At 31.5% G+C, this 19754-nt stretch overlaps 1 protein-coding gene across 2 annotated transcripts; it reads right to left on the reverse strand.

Moving 5' to 3' along the window:
• Positions 1-239: 239 nt before the first annotated feature.
• LOC133188338 (nonsense-mediated mRNA decay factor SMG8-like) lies at positions 240-19400 on the reverse strand. 2 transcript variants are annotated; one of them, XM_061323717.1, is made up of 23 exons: positions 19326-19400; positions 18880-19000; positions 18687-18722; positions 18308-18430; positions 16654-16737; positions 16454-16521; positions 16179-16347; positions 14522-14610; positions 14172-14305; positions 12904-12921; positions 10962-11164; positions 10561-10700; positions 10365-10452; positions 7639-7794; positions 6990-7130; positions 5829-6051; positions 5002-5418; positions 4541-4699; positions 4177-4314; positions 2690-2811; positions 2533-2594; positions 800-979; positions 240-435 (listed from the first exon to the last, which is right to left on the reverse strand). In XM_061323717.1, the coding sequence occupies exons 1-23, from the start codon at positions 19391-19393 to the stop codon at positions 318-320; spliced, it is 3057 nt and encodes a 1018-aa protein (XP_061179701.1). In that variant the 5' UTR covers positions 19394-19400; the 3' UTR covers positions 240-317. The 2 variants fall into 2 exon arrangements, with proteins under 2 accessions (XP_061179701.1, XP_061179702.1); XM_061323718.1 differs by lacking the exon at positions 12904-12921.
• Between the last annotated feature and the right edge of the window lie 354 nt (positions 19401-19754).

Raw genomic sequence — 19754 nt, forward strand, 5'->3', positions numbered from 1 at the left:
TCAGTCAAGTTGGAGAACAGAAAGCATACCAAAAACTAAAGCAAATAAATTACACCATAGATACAATAGATTTGTTTCTGCTTACAAAGACCAAGACTACCATACTGCAATAACTCAGTTGTGACAGTAAAAACAAATTCTTTCCCAGTTTCTTATCTAAATACTTCTGTTCTAACTATTTTGGAATGAGGCATCATCAAAGATTACTTTATAGGATAAAAATGAATCATCAACCACAATTATTTGTACACACATTTATTGCACCCTGAAACAGTCATACAGCACACATCCATCAAGCACTAATCAAGACGAATGACTCATGGACTTTTGTTCAGGTCTCTGAAGCTGAAAACTCCCTTCAGCATTCGACAGAACTGCATGTGCTGGGAGTCTGTTGGTATGGTATAGGGTCCATGGTCACCCATGTAAATATGTCTGGTGTCATTAAGGAAAACGTTAAATATGTAACACAACACATTACCCTAGATTTTAAGCTTAACACCATTAACTGTCACTCCCACAACTAAGCAGGCATTTTCTATGCAATTAGAATAACATAATTAGAATAATAATTATATAACACTTATAAAAATTATTTATACATTTTAATGAGGATTTGCTATCCTACAGGCTAAGAGTTTTTAAATGTATTATTTTAATTATAAGACTGATTTTAATTAAATGAAATAATTATCAAACTTATGAAAAGTAGGCCAAGAAGGAGATTGTCAGCTGCAAGCTCAATACACATATGTAAAATTGCAGACAAATAAAGATATCTTGATCAAATGAAGGATACGGAAGTCTTACGACCCAGAGAGTTCCAGCAGGCAGTTCTACAGGGTTTTCTGTTCCCATAGTGAAGACTGGACAAGGCGGGGCTGAGGGCTGAATATTGGGGTCAACTGTTACTCTTACTGGTCCCTCTGGAGTGGATACATACACCCTCATCAGTTGTGCTACATATCCCTTTGTGCTTCTGAAAAGATACAGGAATTATTTAAGCTTTGCCACACCATCCCTGAACACAATCTGCAGCCACTCTCATGAAAATTACAAAACCAAAAATATGACATTTATAAGAGATAGTTCTGTCAATTCAATGACAAAGTCTTTAAAAAGAATAATTAATTTGCTGTTTGTTTATCTGTTTTGTTAAAAAAAACTTCAATTAATATCAATGAGTTGGTGTCTATCTTTTTTATATAAATGCATAAAAGGAATAAGGTCAAAGCTGTTTTGTAAAGGACTGCAACTGTGATGAACTTTTGTACTGGAGTAAGGAGAATTTTTTTTTTCTTAAGAAGTTGAAAAAAAGAAATTAAATTTCACCACCACAACAAATCAATATGAATAAAGAGCGAGAAAACAAGACATTGTCAATTGTCTTCAAATCTGTCATAATTGATTGACCAAACTATATGTGTATAAAATATCACATTTGTTTATTTCAATCAAAAGCCTGAAGGACTTCAAAAGCAACTCACCAAAGAATTTTTAAATTTACTTAAAGTCTAAGCTTGTGAATATACAAATAAGATTAAATTGTGGCATACATTGTGGCAAAAATATCAACATTTGGAGTGGGGAACCGAATACACCAGTCTGAATTTGAAAGGGTCTGAATTTACCTGACACCTCCGAAAGTAAACAAAGTTCAAGGGTGTTAAATCTTAACTCTGAACTGAAGATCTTAAAAAGGCTTCATTTCAGTATTATTCAATCAAAATGCCTCTATTAATCAATATATAAGCATTGTTTCTTCATGTCTTGAATGTATTAAGTTTACAACTTGTACTCAACAATGGGATCAGATAATAGTCTTTTTTTAAAAATGATATGGTAGCTTAATCTCAGCGAGTTTCGTAGAGACTAAAAATTTTGGCCTCTCGTAAGAGACGTCTGTCCAAAATTTTTATCTGGGCGAATCTCGCTGAGATTAATGGTAGCTTAGCTCTTACAAAAGGAAACAGCATAAATATGTCATCAGTTCATTTGAGATCCATCAGTAAGTTTAAATCATGGAAGTTCAAAATATATTTTTTCTTTTGAAGTTCTTATTAAATATAGATTATTTTAATTTTTATCTTAAGAAATAAGCATTTCTTCAAAGTTTTATTGAAAAAGTTAAGGACGTTTTAGTCTAGCGGAGGAAATTGTCTAAATAACTGAATGCTGAGGTAAAAAGGAATTATTTCTGCATGAATACTAGATGCTCCGCAAGCTAAAGCTTGATGTCATGATAATACATTTTAACAAGTAGTATTACATATCAAGGGGGATATTTAAAATCACACTGTTAAAGAGCTCTCAAATAACCTTTACACAGATGTTTACTATTGAATATTTATTTTTCTATTTGTCAACGTAATTAAGCAAAAAATTAAACCTTCTTGGTACATGAGTCTTTCACAGCTGATGGTTTTAAAAAGTAGTACTGTTCCATCCTACTAAAACAATTTCCAACAGCTGAGTTCCAGAGAAATGTTAACATCAAAGTTTAAACTCCCTTTTCCATATACCTAAGCTTACCTGCACTGAGGACATGGACAATACAATGGCATATCCAAGCTGACTAATTTGGTGGCATTATCCTGCAAAAATAAAATTCACAACACTTATAAAAATATTATTGTATATTTCTATAGCAATTATAACATCCAATGAGAATGCTGACATCACATCTGACCTTGACTGTGCTGGAACTGGAAACCTTAATGACCTTCTCGGGACCGCTACAGAAAAAACGGTGTCCTCGAGGACACTCATATTCATCTCCTAGGTAGATCCTCAAATTGACTTCTCCAACCTCTACAAAATAAATCTATTGACAGATTATTAAAATTTCACATTCATAGGAAATATAGTACATGTGCATATGTATATATATATATATATATATATATATATATATATATATATATATATATATATATATATATATATATATATATATATATATATATACAGAAAGCACAAAGAAATTCACTTTTACAATGATAGCCACTTCCGCCCCAGCCCGGGATTGAACTCTCGACCTACGGAATCTGTCTCCTAGCAGTACAGGAACAGTGCACTAGACCGCTCGGCTATCTAGGCAAGTCAAAAAACTTGCTTTTGATGCCGATGGAATTCTCGCGGCGCTACCCTACACTACACAGTCAATGAGAATGAAAGTGAGATACAGTTATTTGGACATTAGTATTATTAGAGGATCGTTACCAATACACGTTGTAACGAAATTAATTTTTATTTATACAGCACATTTACAACAACTCTTAAACTAACATAACTGCCCTAAGTGAAGAAATATTAATATATATATATATATATATATATATATATATATATATATATATATATATATATATGTACAAATGGACTTTTTGATACTTATCAATTTATATTTCAAAACCATTCATACAAGTGATACACACAATTGAACACATACATGTACACTGTACACTGTATATCAAAGAACAAGGTTCACTTAGGGCCTTTTTTGGCCCTGTGAATTTCAGAAAAACTGAAATTGCTTGGTTTTAGTTGGCAATACATTAAATATCATTTAGATCTTTGGTGACTGCGTATCTATCAAAAATTACGTAATTTTCTGGCTAGTCAATGCATTATGACGTCATGAAATGCGTCATTTTCCTCATATCCTGAAAAATTCTACAAAAACAGCCAATTTTTAAAGCCATTTTTTGATATTTAATATAGAGCGCAACCTCTGATCTAAAATATGCAACTATTAAATGATAGAACTATTTCTGAGGATTACAAAACATGTTTTATTTTTTAGATCAGAGGGTGCGCTCATATTATTTCTCTTCTGTGAAAGTACCCTAATATACTTGTTTTCCTTAAAATTCAAGAACATTGCAATTCCATGAAGCCTGTTTTCCAAGACCTTGGCTTTAAGAAGAAAATTTTTAATAGGAAATGAAAGTACTAAGTCTCTACTTTACCTTGATATTTAAAATGGAAGATAAACTGTTAGTCAATAAATTGGTATATCTACAGGGCCATTTTATGCATAAAGTGAACCTAGCTCTTTAATAAATAAAAAATATGGACTTATAGTTCATTGTGCATAAATGCTTATTAAATGCTTCGAATCCTGCTGGTGTACTGATGTGAGTGCACCAGCTTATCCATACATTACAGTAATACCTTTATTGCTCTTTTTCTGTTTTCCTTTCCTTGACGTTGTTTCCCCTATTGATGGCCACTTGTCCTTTTCTGCCTTTACCGTAATATCCCATGGTAATAGAAAATTACTTCCATGTAAAAATCCTGGCAAATCTAATCCTGAAAATCAATTGTCTGGATTTCAAAAACTGATAAAATACATTGGAATTTCAGGTCAAGGATACCCTAACACAAAATACCTTCTAAAAACAAAGAGTCACATCTGGATTTTCATCAAATGCTCAATAAAAATGTCAAAATCCTATCACTTCATTCACTTGTTGTATTCTACAACTCACTTTCAAAATCCTCAACAATTATTACTTCGAATTCCTTCTTACAATACCTGAATTATGATTATACATGCTGGATTTTCCCAGACAACAAATGTTCCAGGAGGGAAACATTGGGAGGAGATGTGGGGGAGAATCTGAGTGAATCATTCCATACAGGTACTCTGTGGTGGAATGCTGCCTCATAGTGCCTGCCTCGTCGAGCTCTACAACTGTTAACACAAAATAAATATTATTCATCCCAGTGAGAGTTATCTCTCTTATTAGAGGGTCAATAAACCTTAAACAATAAATATTAATCAAAGTTTCACTTCCACCTATTCAATACAAAGTTATAACAATTTATAAATTAACATTTATAAATTAACATTCTTTTTTTCTTGGACATTACTTAATAAGTATCTAATCTGCATTCTTATTCCCTTCATCAATCAAGTTTTGTTTTCTTTTGGTGGACAAACAACATATTGTTAGTGACATGTTATAACACCAGACATTTAAATAATTGACAAACCTTTCTTAAGAACGGATTTTCCTAATTGAACTTCTTCTTTCTGTGATGATTCTAAATCTGCTTTTTGAGAATTAATTGTTATCTCTGGCTCCGTCCTCTGGGAGCTTGGATCCTGCTTGGGTGAGCTGGGCATGATATCCACTTCCTGTTTAGGTGACCCTTCTTCCTCCTTTTGAGATTCATCCACTTCCTGTCTTATTCCACTTCCTTCCTCTTTATCAGGACTCTGTTCAGCATCTTCCAGATGATCCTCATCCTCTTCTTCCACTACATCCACACTGTGTGCTCCACCTGACCCTTCCTCATGTTCATCTGTCCCACCCTCCTGGTCACTCTGGTGACTTGTGTAATGGTCAGTGGTACTTATTCCACTGTGATGATCCTGATGAGGGAGAAATTCACTTCCACCAGATTGACCTGTCAAAGTATAAATTGAAAATCTTGTTTGTCCCTTGAATAAAAATGTTCTTCACTAAGCTACAGTGTTCACTAAGAGATACATGCAATGAGTTACTCATTTACAATCTGAAGGTGCATGATAACTCTAAAGCAAGGTCATTTGCTCAAAACCTTAATCCTCTGCTTATGCTGAGGTATCTGATTCTGTATTATACTGCTCAGTGGTGCCCTACAAAGCATTAATCCAGAAGAATGGATGAGTTGCCCTTAATCCACAAGAACCACATTGTCTAAGGAACACCCTTTTTAGAATTTCCCCTAAATCTATTTTTCATGAAATTTTCATAAAAATTACATATGAAAACACTACTCTGACTTTTTCTACAACCATAACATGAGGAATCAACTGTGTTGAACAGAATTCTTACCTAAACTGAGTGCCAGACTAAGACTACCCATCCCAGTGACTATATCATGCTTGAGGGTGTCTTTTTGAATTACACTTTCTTTCTTTTCTTCTCGACTGGGAGCCCGCTTAACCAGGCTGGCCTTGGCATCAGATGTGCTGGGTTTAAATATGGGTAAGTCTATATGCTCCAGCTCTCCACAACAAGATGCTTCCAAGGCATCAAAGAAATCAAAATTGGCATACTACAATTTAGAACAATGTAATTCATCAATTCTTAAACAAATTACACACATACTATTTCTGATGTTTTATCTTCCCTTTTTCATGATTGTGTAAAGTAAAGCATGTTTATAGCAAGGTGCTAGAGATGGATTTTTTTTATTCATAATAAACACCACTTCACAATATGCTTTAAAATTTATCATCAACATAATGTATCCTTTTGGTTCTGGCTGAAACATAAGGCCACAAAAAATTACGAGGAATGAAATATAGGTGTGAATTCATAATAAGCATGATCGCTACATGTATAACCATCTGTATGTACATGTACATATTAACACGATTCTATTGATATATCCTAAAGGCTGGTACATTATTTGATTAGAGATGATAAAATACTGAAGTGGAAATAAATATGTTCCATTTAAAAGAATCTCATCTCATTTCATTTGATATATGTGCTCTGCACCACATTGCACTAAATTCAGTACAGTTGTATCTTGCAACTAATATAACTGACAAATTCTGTCACAGTTGTCAAAAATTGGTCAAGATGCCTGGTCTTGAGCTTGTGAAAATTTATACAATAAGAATTTTACTCACATGATATGTAACCATACCTGTACAACTACAATTTTTTTTTTACATGAAAATAATGCTGAAGATGCTCTTTCATAAATCTTGTACATATAATTGCACAATATGTCTTTTTTGTACATGTAATGTTACATGTGCCTGTACAAGTCACCTTTGATACATATACAAAGAATTGTTTGAACTATCATTTATAAACAAAAATCCACTCTTCAGCTGAAAATACCCAAGTTCAATTTGGTAATACTTGAAAGACTTAAGAATTGAATTTCTTACACTGCTATGTAAATTTCATCACTTGTTTATCTGCATGACATTGTATACATTCTGTGTACCCTGATCACGAAAATATACTTTATAGTACCTTATGGTCAAATGGGTCCTCTTTGTCTGCTTGCTTTCTGCCACAGTTACAAGCAGCTTTTGTCTTCAGCTGACTAGAGTGAGTCATTATGGGTAGATGTCTATTTTCATCAGTTTCTGGGTCATCTGGAAGTCTGTGCAGCTATAAATTCATACACCATACAATTCATCACTGATTTGATTTTAATAGTCAAACAAGATGTAAAATTCACTGAATTTTAAATTGTTAAAATTAATATTCACTTTTATTTACTGGGACAAAGAAAACCATTAGAAATAAGAATTTGTTGCTTTAAACTTTTTAAAATTTTAGTACAAAATATACTGATAAAGATGAATGAAAAATTATAGTCCAGGCAGTACATATACATATGGGAAACAAATACTATGATTTTTATTTCAATAGAGATCTTCAATGTATATCCTTTAAAATTTTCAAAGAAGCATATCTTGTTAAAAAAAATTCCAAAATTACATCTCAATAAGTAAGTGACGAAACTAGGATCTATAAATATACATGTAATGTTTGAAAATGCATCAAACATATAAAAATATTCAAAAGTCAATGCCCCATGACCTTCATGTACAAATTCTTTTAAATATATCTACATTATACATAAAAACAAAAAGAGAACAACTCCACTACTTACAGGATTGACACAGTGGTTAGACAAGATACTGATTTCCTCACACAGCTGTCGGCCATTTCTCCAGAACTTTTCACAGGACTGCTCCAGTTGTTTGAGATACTTGTCACATGCTGGTCCCCTGGCAAATTGGTGGAATACTCTCTGAGCCTGGGCTAACTGAGAACAAGAGATGAAACACTTCAATCTAAATAATATTGTGTAGATATATGTACACACTGTAGATCAGGAAATTTTCACAAATGTCATACCTTATTTTTGTGAGATAGTAATTTGGTATTCTTAAGCAAGAAAAAATTCTCACAGATTTTTATTTTTGTGGTATATAATCTTAAATAATAAAAATATGCATAAGAATGAAATTTTCATGAGCAGATGGTCTAGTGTATAATCACACAAAAATAAAGTTCACAAGAACAAAAAGTAACTTACAGTACATCTGTGTTGCAAGTGTGAGGCTAAAAATTTGATTGCCACACTTTATATTGTTCTTGAAACATTTGTTAAAATTCACTATTTATGATACGATATTACAAAATTCACTATATATGTTAATCCAAAGTAATAAAATTAGGGAATAACTACTTTCTAATTTGGTTTTTGCAACCATTAATAATGATTTAACGGTCGCAAACTGAGTTTTACCGGCGACCCGTAAGCAGAAAATCAGCATTAACGGTCGCAAATACCAAATTAGAAGATAGTTATTCTCATTCTAATGCAATTTATGGATTTTGTTTGATGTTTACATCTTATTTTGTTCAGTTTTGTTATATGAAATATGTCACGGAACCTTGTGTTTTTACATTGATTTATTGTGACGTCACAATCAAAAGCTTTCACTCTCCTTAAGGTATGTCACTCGTCAGCTTTTAAGAAAAGTTTGGTCAGAACCTTTGACTTCAAAACTATTCATTACAATTCAGTTTTTATAACATATATTTGAATTAAACAATGCAAATTATACAATATTCAATTTAAAAACTGCTCACAAAGTCAGAAAGAAACAAGATTTATGGGAGACTATTTTTTGTGGTGGAAGGATATTTAGAAGAAAATTCTTCAAATCTACACATTTGTTATAATTAATATCTTGGAACTTTATCCCCAAAAATTTTTACTCAGAGAATATTTTCCATTATTATATGCTAGAAATATTAGATATAGGTTTCAATGTATATTTTTAGAAATTTTAGAATTCACTCAACAGACTTTGCCAAGAAATGAAAATATACTAAAGAAGTCAAGATAAAATTTACACAGTTTTTTGCCCGAAAATCGCATATTTGGATCAATATCTCAAAATTTGCATCACTGACCCGAACTTTTTCTTTCATTATTTTAAACTATGCAGTACTTCAAACCAAACAGCACTAAAGTCATAAAAAGTTTGATACAAGAAAATATTTTATTGCCTATTTAGATTTTTAATACCCTAAATTTGATACTTTTTTAGTGCAAAAAGGTCACACAATGATTTATGCGCAATAATTTGCATGATTTGTTCAATGATATATATTATTTAAACTATTTTAGGTAAAATAAGATTATATATATTGCCATGATTACATCTAATAAAATATGATAAAGATTAAAGTGATTAACCAAAGAATTAAAATTTAAGTGCAAAAAGGTCAAATTAATTGTACCGTTGCTCAGTAAGATGCACACTGACCCCTAATTTTCTTTGTGATTTTGAGTCATCCTAAATGAGTACTTATCTAAAATATACTTCTCAAAAAATCCTTGATATAATTAATTTCACGAGTGACATACCTTAATGATCGTTTTACTGCCTCTAACACTTGTGCATTGGTCAATCAAAATGTGTTTTACAAAACAGTTGCATTAGAATGACCTTTTTTCAACAGACCAACAATGATTTAATGTCATTTCTGAAGTCAGTTAGGTATTGTAAATTGTTTACTGACATGAATAATTGTGTGATGATATGAAGTAGGTGGTTTTGTACATGTGTATGCATCAAAACTAAATAAATATGAAAAATAAATATATGCTTTTCATAAAATATAACGTTTTCAATTAGAATACTAAAGTGTAAAAATAGTTGAACTTCATCTTAAACTCTTGAGTACCATGGACATGTCAAAGTGAGTTAAAAGTCCCAACACTTTTCCTATCTGTATAATAACCCATGGCCGTAGGAACCGGGGGGGGGGGGGGGGGGGGGGCACGGGGGGGCTGTGCCCCCCCAATAATTTTGCCGATATATAGATTACTATAGTATACATAAATACTATAAGCTTGTGCCCTCTCAATAAAACCGCCTAATGACCTTTTTTTTTTTTGCTTGTCAAGGAATATTTGGTAGTTGACTTTTTTTTTTTTTTGCTTGTCAGAAAAAAATTTGGTAGTGCCCCCTCAACTGTCAACTGAAAAATGTTTGGCTGTGCCCCCCCCCAAACTGAAATTGCTTCCTACGGGCCTGTAACCTCGATATCTCAATTCATTTGATATGATTCTTTTTCTCAAACCCATGGGCTTTGATATATTGAGTTTTGACTGTATAATGAATAACCATCTAGTTTTTTGGTCTATGGGGAGAATACATTTAAGTCAATTGGATCCCAGGGTAATATCATAAATCCTTCAGTATATGAATGTCTTCAAATGGTATATGTCTACAAAGTTGTTTTGAGATCACATACTATATTGGTAGTGCATAATGGTGGTGAAGCGAAGTACATTATGTACATGAATCAATTTACCTTTGATAAATGGAAATTTGTTACATAGTGGGTTGGTAGACTTTCTTGGTATGCAGCTTCAGCAAGGGGTAGAACTTTATTACAGCGACTACAAAATTTTATACAAATAATAAAAATTCTTAATTAACAATGTGAGAAACAGATAGTAATATCTTTAGCCTCCATGTACATGTATAATATGAGACAAATGTCTTACTTTTCAGAGAATCTTATATCTGTCTCCAGTAGTGATTTAAGGGTATTTAAATGAGCCTGGGCTTTTCCATCAATGGAATCTCCAAAATAGAATTGATAGAGCCTGTCAGCCACCATAAACCAGGTCTGTGCTGTTACTGTCTGAAAGAAAAAGAGCTGCAGCTGTAGTCTCAATTGGAAATAATTTAATTACTTGAATGAACAGATCTTGTTAAGAAGTAAAAATACCTGTCACCTAGTAAAACACATGACACTGTGTCATAAAACCAAAATCAACTTTCATCTTCCAACATATTTTTTCTTTCAAAACATTTCATTTCTTCTACCAAATCATGGCACTCCACTAGTAGTGCAACTTAGTTACCTTAATCTAAATCCCTCATGAAGGAAATTCATACAGACCTCAAATAAAGAAGGAACTGGATTTCTCCCAACATTATCATCAAAACCCCTCCCTAAGGCCATCTCTATGTGTTGCCATAGAAACTCTTTGAAGCTGTTGCCTCCTTTTGAATGTGCAGTTGTGGATGATGACCTTGACCCTGACGATCCATTACCCTGATTGACCTTTCTATTACTTTGATAACTACGACTCCTTGGTGAATCTGAGATAAAAAAAAAAAGGATACTGGTTGGTAATGTAAGAAATTACTTATAAAATTTCATTAATATTTATAAGGTATATACTCACACCTACAAGTTACCTGCAGATTGTTCAAGATTGGTGGCAAAATGAAAATTATCAAACATTCATGAAAAGAAATGCAAAAAAGCTGCCAAAGTTATCATACACATAATATGATACAATGGCATGCATATATATATAGCTATAGGTGTTGAAAGAATCAAGAAAAAAAGATTTCTAGATATCAACAAAAAAAAAATGTATCTTAGATGTTTAAATAATTATCTGGTAATCATTGGCTTAAATGGAAGAGTTATTTCTCTTGTATCAAAGGTTAAATTGTGCATTTTTTTTAAAATCATGGCTACCAGGTCACTTGAAATTCACATTTAGAACTACACATAAATTCATATTATTTCAACTCTTGCCTCCTGGTGAAAATATATACATTTAAAACAACATAAAATTTGCAAATAAACTACAACTTTTATACCATACATTTCACACTATGAATGTGATACATGGATGTACAGAACATAATTAGTCTTCAAGTGATTCACAATTATATATCAATTATAATTTTTTTTTTTAAACACATTTTCCTTCTCTTCTTTTCCCAATGCTGTGTTCATCAAGATATGTATTTCATTTTTGAAAAGTCAATGGAGGTATGAGGTGAGTCTATTTACAACTGGATGTATTCTAAATTTCCATCTTTCTAATTATATAAGTTTACAATGTGCTGTGCTACTGACAGTCAGACTCATCCAAGCAGTACCAAATTAAATTACAGCTGCTTGGGCAGAGAAAATACATGCAAAATTGGCAACTCTATCTGCAACAGCATGAATTCAACTTTATAAATTTTATATCACCACCTTACAAATTACACAATTGATTTAAGTGCTCTCATTAAAATTCTTACATATTATGAAGGAAACAGAAAGTGTATAATGGACCACATACATTTCTAGAAAATTTACTTTTCTGGACGACTGAATATAGGTATGCAAAAGCTGAAACACTAAGGAGCAGATGAACTTCATATCTTCAAAAAATAATGACACATCATGAATTACTGGTTAAGGAGACATATCTCTCTACCCATGACTTGAAGTTAAGAAATGAAAATACTTATATAAGCAAAGATAAGAAACATGCCCGGGTAATGATATACTTAGAATAATCTAACTGTGTCTTGGGACAAGCCCTCACCACAATTAAACCTGGTCTGTAGGACAATATCATTTTAACGATAGAACGTTATATCTAGTATAGTACATAAAAATGATCTTAATTAAATTTCATAGCATGTTGAAATGTTGAATATAACGAACATGGATTAATGTTAGTAAAAGAAGATCTGCAAGGTTAACTATAGTTGAAAAAAAAATTCCTGAGCATGTTGACATTTGCCAGATACCAAACATCAAATCAACTGGCAAAACCTGCACCAGTAGTTGATTTTCTAATTAATGTAATGTCCCTCTGTCATGTTAATTATAAATACAAACTTTTAAACAAGAATCAATTTTGATGAAAAAGTGAGTAAGTTAACTTGAGACTTGAAAAAAAAACTATGTATCTGTTTCCATGCAAACAACATAAATAAGATATACTGTACATGCACAATGTAACAGAAAAAATTATCTAAAATTTACAGTGCATGTAATTGCTTAACTTAAAAGAACAATTAAATTACATGAGTGTAAGAATTACCTGTTTCTCGTAAGAAAACTGCAATGTACCACAAATGTTTCTTAAATATATATAGTACAAGTATGTCTGTTAATTATCCTGATCTCAAATTATTAGCAATCAAACTTTGTCTAAATCCCATTGGTAGGCATTCTAATATATCTAAAGTACAAAATACATTCTGGTGTAAATGATGCTTCAAACCTTTAATTTAAAATAAAATTGCCTCTAAAAAGTTCCTAAAATGTAAATAATCTTTAAATGAAGATCCATAGAAATACAATCTGTATTCATCAAAATAAACACTCTTTCCTTATTTTGGCCTCACTCAAACATTTTTATCTGAAAAGAATGAATCTGAAAACTGAAAAAAAATAAATCACACATACTGCACTGTAAATAAACCCTTTTGTGCTCTTTGAAAAAATTTCTGAATGCTTTGGCAAAAAATTCCATTTTCAGATTTGTACTTTAATGAAGATGTACATGTAGATCTTAAACATATTGTTCAAAATATCAGAGAATTTACCAGATTTGGGGAACCATTATATCTTGTGTTAAGAGGAAGGTGGGATTCTGTATTATTCTATTTCCTGTATGTATGACATTCACTCAAATACATGTAAATTTATAAAGGAAACCGTACTAATCTACTAAATGTATTAGTGAGGTTTTTTGATATGTTTTAAGAACTGTCTAGCATGCCACATGACACAATTAAAATAAAAAGCCTGCATTAACTTGAAAAGTAACATCATGCTCTTAGACATCTAGTAGTTAGCTACAAATGTAATTTGAAGAGAGACCCCGTGAGTGCTCTGATTACTTACTGGGATATGTACAAAAAACACAAAAATATTCAAAGAACAGTTTAACACCTTTGAGAAATCTTTTCACCACATTTTATGTTATAAAAAGAAATAAATACAAATGTCTCTGAAATGTTTTGCATTAAGTTAAAGTAAAAAAGAAATATGTACATGTACAGTGAAACTTGTCTAATCTGGATGTTGTGTATACCGAAACCTTGCCAAATACGATGTAATCTTTTAGTGCCTTTCAATAAATTCAATTGCTAATATTCTTGTCTAATCTGGAATGTTGTCTAATCCGGCCAACTTCTTTGGAATCGGTGGTGTTTGGATTAGACAAGTTTTACTGTATAATAGGAATAATTTACTTTTAAAGCACACACAATTCAAAAACTATCTAAAAAGTTTTTTAAAAAATAGGTTACAATTAATACACATTTACACTAAATATCATGTCAGTAGTAATATTTATCTTACCAGAATCCTTGACGATTGTGCTATTCAAACGCAGCTGTTCCAGATAGTATGCCACTGGGTCTGTAACCTCTGACCTTTCAGTATGGACATACACAAACTCCTGATTGGCTGGTACAGCAAATAGTGAGTTGTTGCTGTACAAAAAAATGTGCTTGAGAATTGAGCACACTTACTCAAGAAAAAATATTAATGACATTTGAAATTAGTAATTTTTTTTAACTTTCAAAGTTTATCATTCTAGCCAATTGGCTGTACGAATAAATGACTTAAATATTTTATTATTTTCAGTTTTGATTTAGCTGTAAAATACTTTAGATTTAAGAATTATTCAGAACAACAATCATTCTAACCTGATATTTGTAATAACTCTAGATTTCCTCAGTATTCTGTAGATTTGGTCTTCTATGGCATGTTGTAATTTTTTGATGGGGGAACCTTTCTAAAATGGTAATAATTATAACTTTAAAATAGAAATTACTGACAGGAATAACAGCACTTACCCTGCTGTTTGAATATAGTGAAAGGCCATTTGATTTTAGGAAAAAAAAGTTTTATTAGACCCATGTGGGGTTTGAAAGATTCCATATGTAGTTCAGATTCAACTTTAGATATGCAAGACTTCCTTATGTTTCAGTTATAAGTAACATAAGTACCAAACATTGGTCATAAGTGTGTAAGGAATTGCAATTTTAGTTGATGGTATCCCTCAATCAGGGTCTATAATTTCTTCATGTTTTATATAATGAATCTCTCTCAGAAATTACTATTTGGTCACTCATCTGGAAAATGTTTATATATTATCTGAATCATTATTACATGTACTAATATGCAATTCCTGATTCAATATACATTGTACATGTATAGACAAGTTTGTTCAGCGTTAATTGCAGGCAAGCTCCGAGACAGATATAAATATTTGGAAATCTTACTGCACAGCTTCAGGCCATAGCTACATGTAATCATTATGCAAGAGAGTTTTTTTTTCCAATTTTTTGTAATGTAGAAGAAATTCTAGTGACTGTGCAGGCTTATTTTTAAATGAAACCCCTTCAAAGGAACCCTGGTGCCAAAGACTTAAATTTCAAAACCCTATACTATTGCATATCTACATGTAGTATTACATGACCATGCCAATCGTATACTTAAATGATAGGGATTGGTATTGCCATAACGTTTGTTTCATAATAAATCATGATTTTTTTCCCCCAAAAATATCAAGATAAAATCATTTTACAAGCAATTTTTACTTAGATTTCAAATGAATTTCCATAATTTTTTTTAAACAAATACATGTTTAATGTGAAAATATAACTTCATTGTTTTCATTTTTATTTACACATTAATAAAGCATGTTTCAATGTTAGGATGTCATTGTTTTACCGTTTTGCAACATATTTTACAATTCTGGTAAATGTATTTCAAGGTTTGAACCAAAAAATTAATTATTTCCAGAATTTACTATTACATAGTAATACATACTAATTAGACAATCACAATATGTATTGGGCAATAAAAAATCATAATATACAGGTTTATTGATTAAATCCCTACTAAATAAATTTTTAACTACAGTCAAATCTCGTTATCTTGAACTCGATGGGACCGAGGAAAAACTTCGAGATATCCAATGATTCGAGATATCGAGGGTAAAATACTTAAAGAATAAGTGGTTGGAACTTCCAAATCACTTCGACATATCCATGGTATTCAAGATATCGGTGTTCGAGATACCGAAGTTCAACTGTACCTCTAAAATTATAAAAATGACAAGAAAGAGTGATGGACAGACAAAGATAACAACAACATAACAAAACTCTCTTTAGAAAGTGAAAATGTAATTCAGATTGCTCAAAAGGTGAGGAAAAAATTGATAACTCTGTGTAACTGATAATATAGAAATTCATATCAGATCAAATTTATACATGTATAGTATTACCTGATTTCATGCCAAACTATTTCATAATTTTAAATAGTAATGTGAAATTCATGAATAAAGGACAAAAATACCAGTAATCTCCCTTTAGTTCCAGATTCTGAGTCCTCTGTACTGGATTCAAAACAGCAGGACTCAAAGATAAACAATACTCGGGGGGAACATGGTCTTCCATTGTAGGACCAGTCTTTGGAGATTGGCAGTCCATGGAGCTGATCAGAAACACTGTGCTGTAACTTAAGCCTGAAATGTTAATGATATAATTCCATTGTTTCCACCAAAGAATGTAAAATGCAGCTTAAGCATGCAAAAATCCATCTTTCCCTGGTGCTAAAAAAAAAACCTTTACCTAATACTGTCTAGGGTTCTAAACAGTCTCACAAAAGTAACATCAAATGTGCTTCCTGGATGAGATAACTGAAACATATTAAAAATTACCATGAAACTGCAAATTCTTTGTATAAGATAAGACAAGCTAAATTTCTTTGTGGAATTTTAAAATATTTATGAAAATGGTAGTGTGTGCAAAGACATTAGAACAAAACATACCAATAATAGATGAGAAACTCCAAACATCCATAAGAGTGTTTTAGCTATTCTAAATTCTTCTTTCTGCCACAGGGAGAAAAAATCCTGTCACAAAGAAATTTCAGAGTTCGTAATATTATATTAAAAACATTTTAGAGACATTTTCCATGGAAAAAAATACTAAATACATGTATTTATTAATTATTTTAAAAGAAAACACTAATATATTCAAAGTCAGACATGAAATAGACATTAAAGGGTTTTTATCACGTCTCAAAATTTTTTGATATGACAAAGCTTACATGTTATTTAAATCATATGTTTAAAATTCTTTGTTAGAAAATTAATATTTTTGATGTTTCAGCAATTCAAAGTTTGAATTTCTCAATATGCATATTTAGATGCCGATGTTACGTGCCATTGCTCTGACGTCATAGGTGTCAATCCTGGTCAAGCGAAGTACTTATTGTGTATACAAAAGGGCTCATTTGTTAGAAAATAATTAAGTGATAATTGGATAGTTGAAAGCTAGTAAGGTATAATTTGTGGCTTTAGGATGCACAAATGTGCAAAAGAAAGGTTTTAGGAAGATTTTTTTTACATTTCCTGGACTTGGTTGAGAGATGAAACAGGAGCCTTTTTCTGCAAACACTACGGCGTTTAACTTCATTCAGAAAAATCATTTATGCCCTATCATGAATTGTACTATGAAATATTTTAAGGAAAAGATACCTTTTTTAAAAAAAAAAAGGAAATGACCAACATGCAATTTTTAAAAGTCGCACAGAATCTAGGCCTAGTAGGAATGTTGTGAACTTCGTAATGACGTATGGTGCCATTGAAGAAGTGTCATTTCTAGTACTGCATGATATTCAGTGCTGGAACAGATAGAAAATATGCAGCATTTATTTATATATAAGTAATTTTAAAAATGAAGGAGAATTTAAAATTCCCATATTTATAAATATTTACAAAGTTAAACTTATTAAGTAATATTCATTAAATTTAGTCGAAGTCCCAAGTTGTAAATGGCTTCGTCTTCAGTGACCTCTCCATATTTTCTGGTTATTTTTTTCTGCTAGACGTTCAGACATAAAAGATTGACTGTCCCTAACCAAAGGAACATGGTTGATGTCAAAATTTCAACCGGATATATTGAGTAGTCTATTTATTGAACGTAAAAATCTATTCAATTTATTTTCTTTTATGATAAGCTTAACGAGTACTAATCGGCCATTGACACCTATGAAGTCTATTTATTTAACGTTAAAATCTAGTACCACGTGACCCCTATCTAATTAGTGGAGATCTTAATTTACATCCAAAACCCTATATTACAGGCGTTTTATCACATAATTACGCCCGTTTTTAAATTATTTCACAATTAAACAATAATTATATGTTTCAAGAATATAATAGTGTTTCATTTTTAAGAAATTTAGATATGTGATAAAAACCCTTTAACATGTTCATGTATGATGAATGTGAATTAAGACATAAAAAGCATTCACAAGTTCAAAAAACTATGTAAAATTCATAATTTTTTCTTGGAAAGAGAAGAAATTAAATTTGCTTTCAAAATTAGTTTAATAAAAGAAAGAAATTTTTAGAATGATAAACAGTGATAAATATCTGATTCAAGAAATTGAAATGACAGCTCGGCATCAATACTTACTTTTGATGATTTTTCTGAAACCAGTCTCTGACAAAGAGAAGCAACTCTGTAAACATCATTTAGAGACCTTAGATGTAAAAAGATGACCTGATTCTCTACATCATAGAAACACTCCACATCTCCCTAGAAAAAAGTAAGGAAAGAATGCAGTAAATGTTGTGATATTATGGCAGTGTAGTTATGTAAAATCATGAGGCATGTTTTTTGCAATATTCAAGCTTTTTGATAAAAACCAAAACTATGAATTAAAATTAAATTGCAGAACAATTATTGCTTGCATTTTATAATATGTTTCTGATTGTTCAAGTCAAAAATAAAAAAAATGGGGCTAAAATGGACATACAGTATTAGAAAAAAAATATGAAACCTCAAAGTGTACCTTAGTAATAGTATCATCTACTTCTTTTGGGATACACTAAAAATGAAATTCTCTGATCATTAATAAACAGAAGTTAAGTATTGTACTTTAATACTATGTAGGTTGCTGTTGGCAAACTACACATACTCTCTCTAAAGCTCTTTAAATCTTAAAAAAAAACCTTCATCATTTGAAATAATTTCCTCCCAGTTACCTTGAAAACATCCCTGTCCAAAATATGATTGAGTGCTGATGCTTTGGAGGCATTAGTATGGTACGCACTCTTGCCAATGACAGATATTACACAAACCTTACTTTCCGAATTTGGTACACTCCTGTGAAATAAGAAGTCGACTGTCAATAGGTTGAGCAAAATAAAAAGTAAACTATGACTGCAGTATTTACATTAAATGAAATAAAATTTATTTACTTCTTCGAGATTGGTTATTTCAAACTCTATAAATTTCAATGCACACGTTATATTTCACTACTGGATTTTGAAATGGTTTTTATTATGTATATTTATGAGACCTATGTGATGTCGTTAGATTTTGTTGAAAAAAAGAAACACAGAGGTATGATAATTATTATTACATAGTGTTACAAACTTATTGGTAATCCAATCAGTGTTTATTTAAAAATACATAAGAGAACACTTACAATGCATCAAAATCGGGTGGAAATACAAACTTGTCTGTGAAACTGAAAGCTGACATTTTTGCCACCATTCGTAACTTCTTGGTCATTTCCGTTAATTTACAACGAAAAGGTCTGAGGGGTAACGAACTATTTTATAGACTACGATCCCGATCTCATTTGGCAGTTTGGTTATGATAATCATGTCTGACAATTCTATCGTGACAATGATATCGTCAGTCCAAATATCCAGCTTAGCGGAATCTCAGTCGAAATTAACCCCCACCACTATTGTGACTACTTTTCTTCTTAACCTTTTTTTGTGGTTACCCTCTATCCCATCTGTTTTTCATACATGTAGCGGCCTATATTTGTTTTCTGCAGTGTTTTGTTTCTGCAAGTTTATTTTTTCGACTGCCCTCACTTTCTTAAACAATGCAATATGCATGGTTG

Source organism: Saccostrea echinata, unplaced genomic scaffold (genome assembly GCF_033153115.1).
Source record: "Saccostrea echinata isolate AGI-Se365-2 ecotype Australia unplaced genomic scaffold, CSIRO_AGI_Sech_v1 ptg000016l, whole genome shotgun sequence".
In the NCBI taxonomy this organism is placed as follows: domain Eukaryota; kingdom Metazoa; phylum Mollusca; class Bivalvia; order Ostreida; family Ostreidae; genus Saccostrea; species Saccostrea echinata.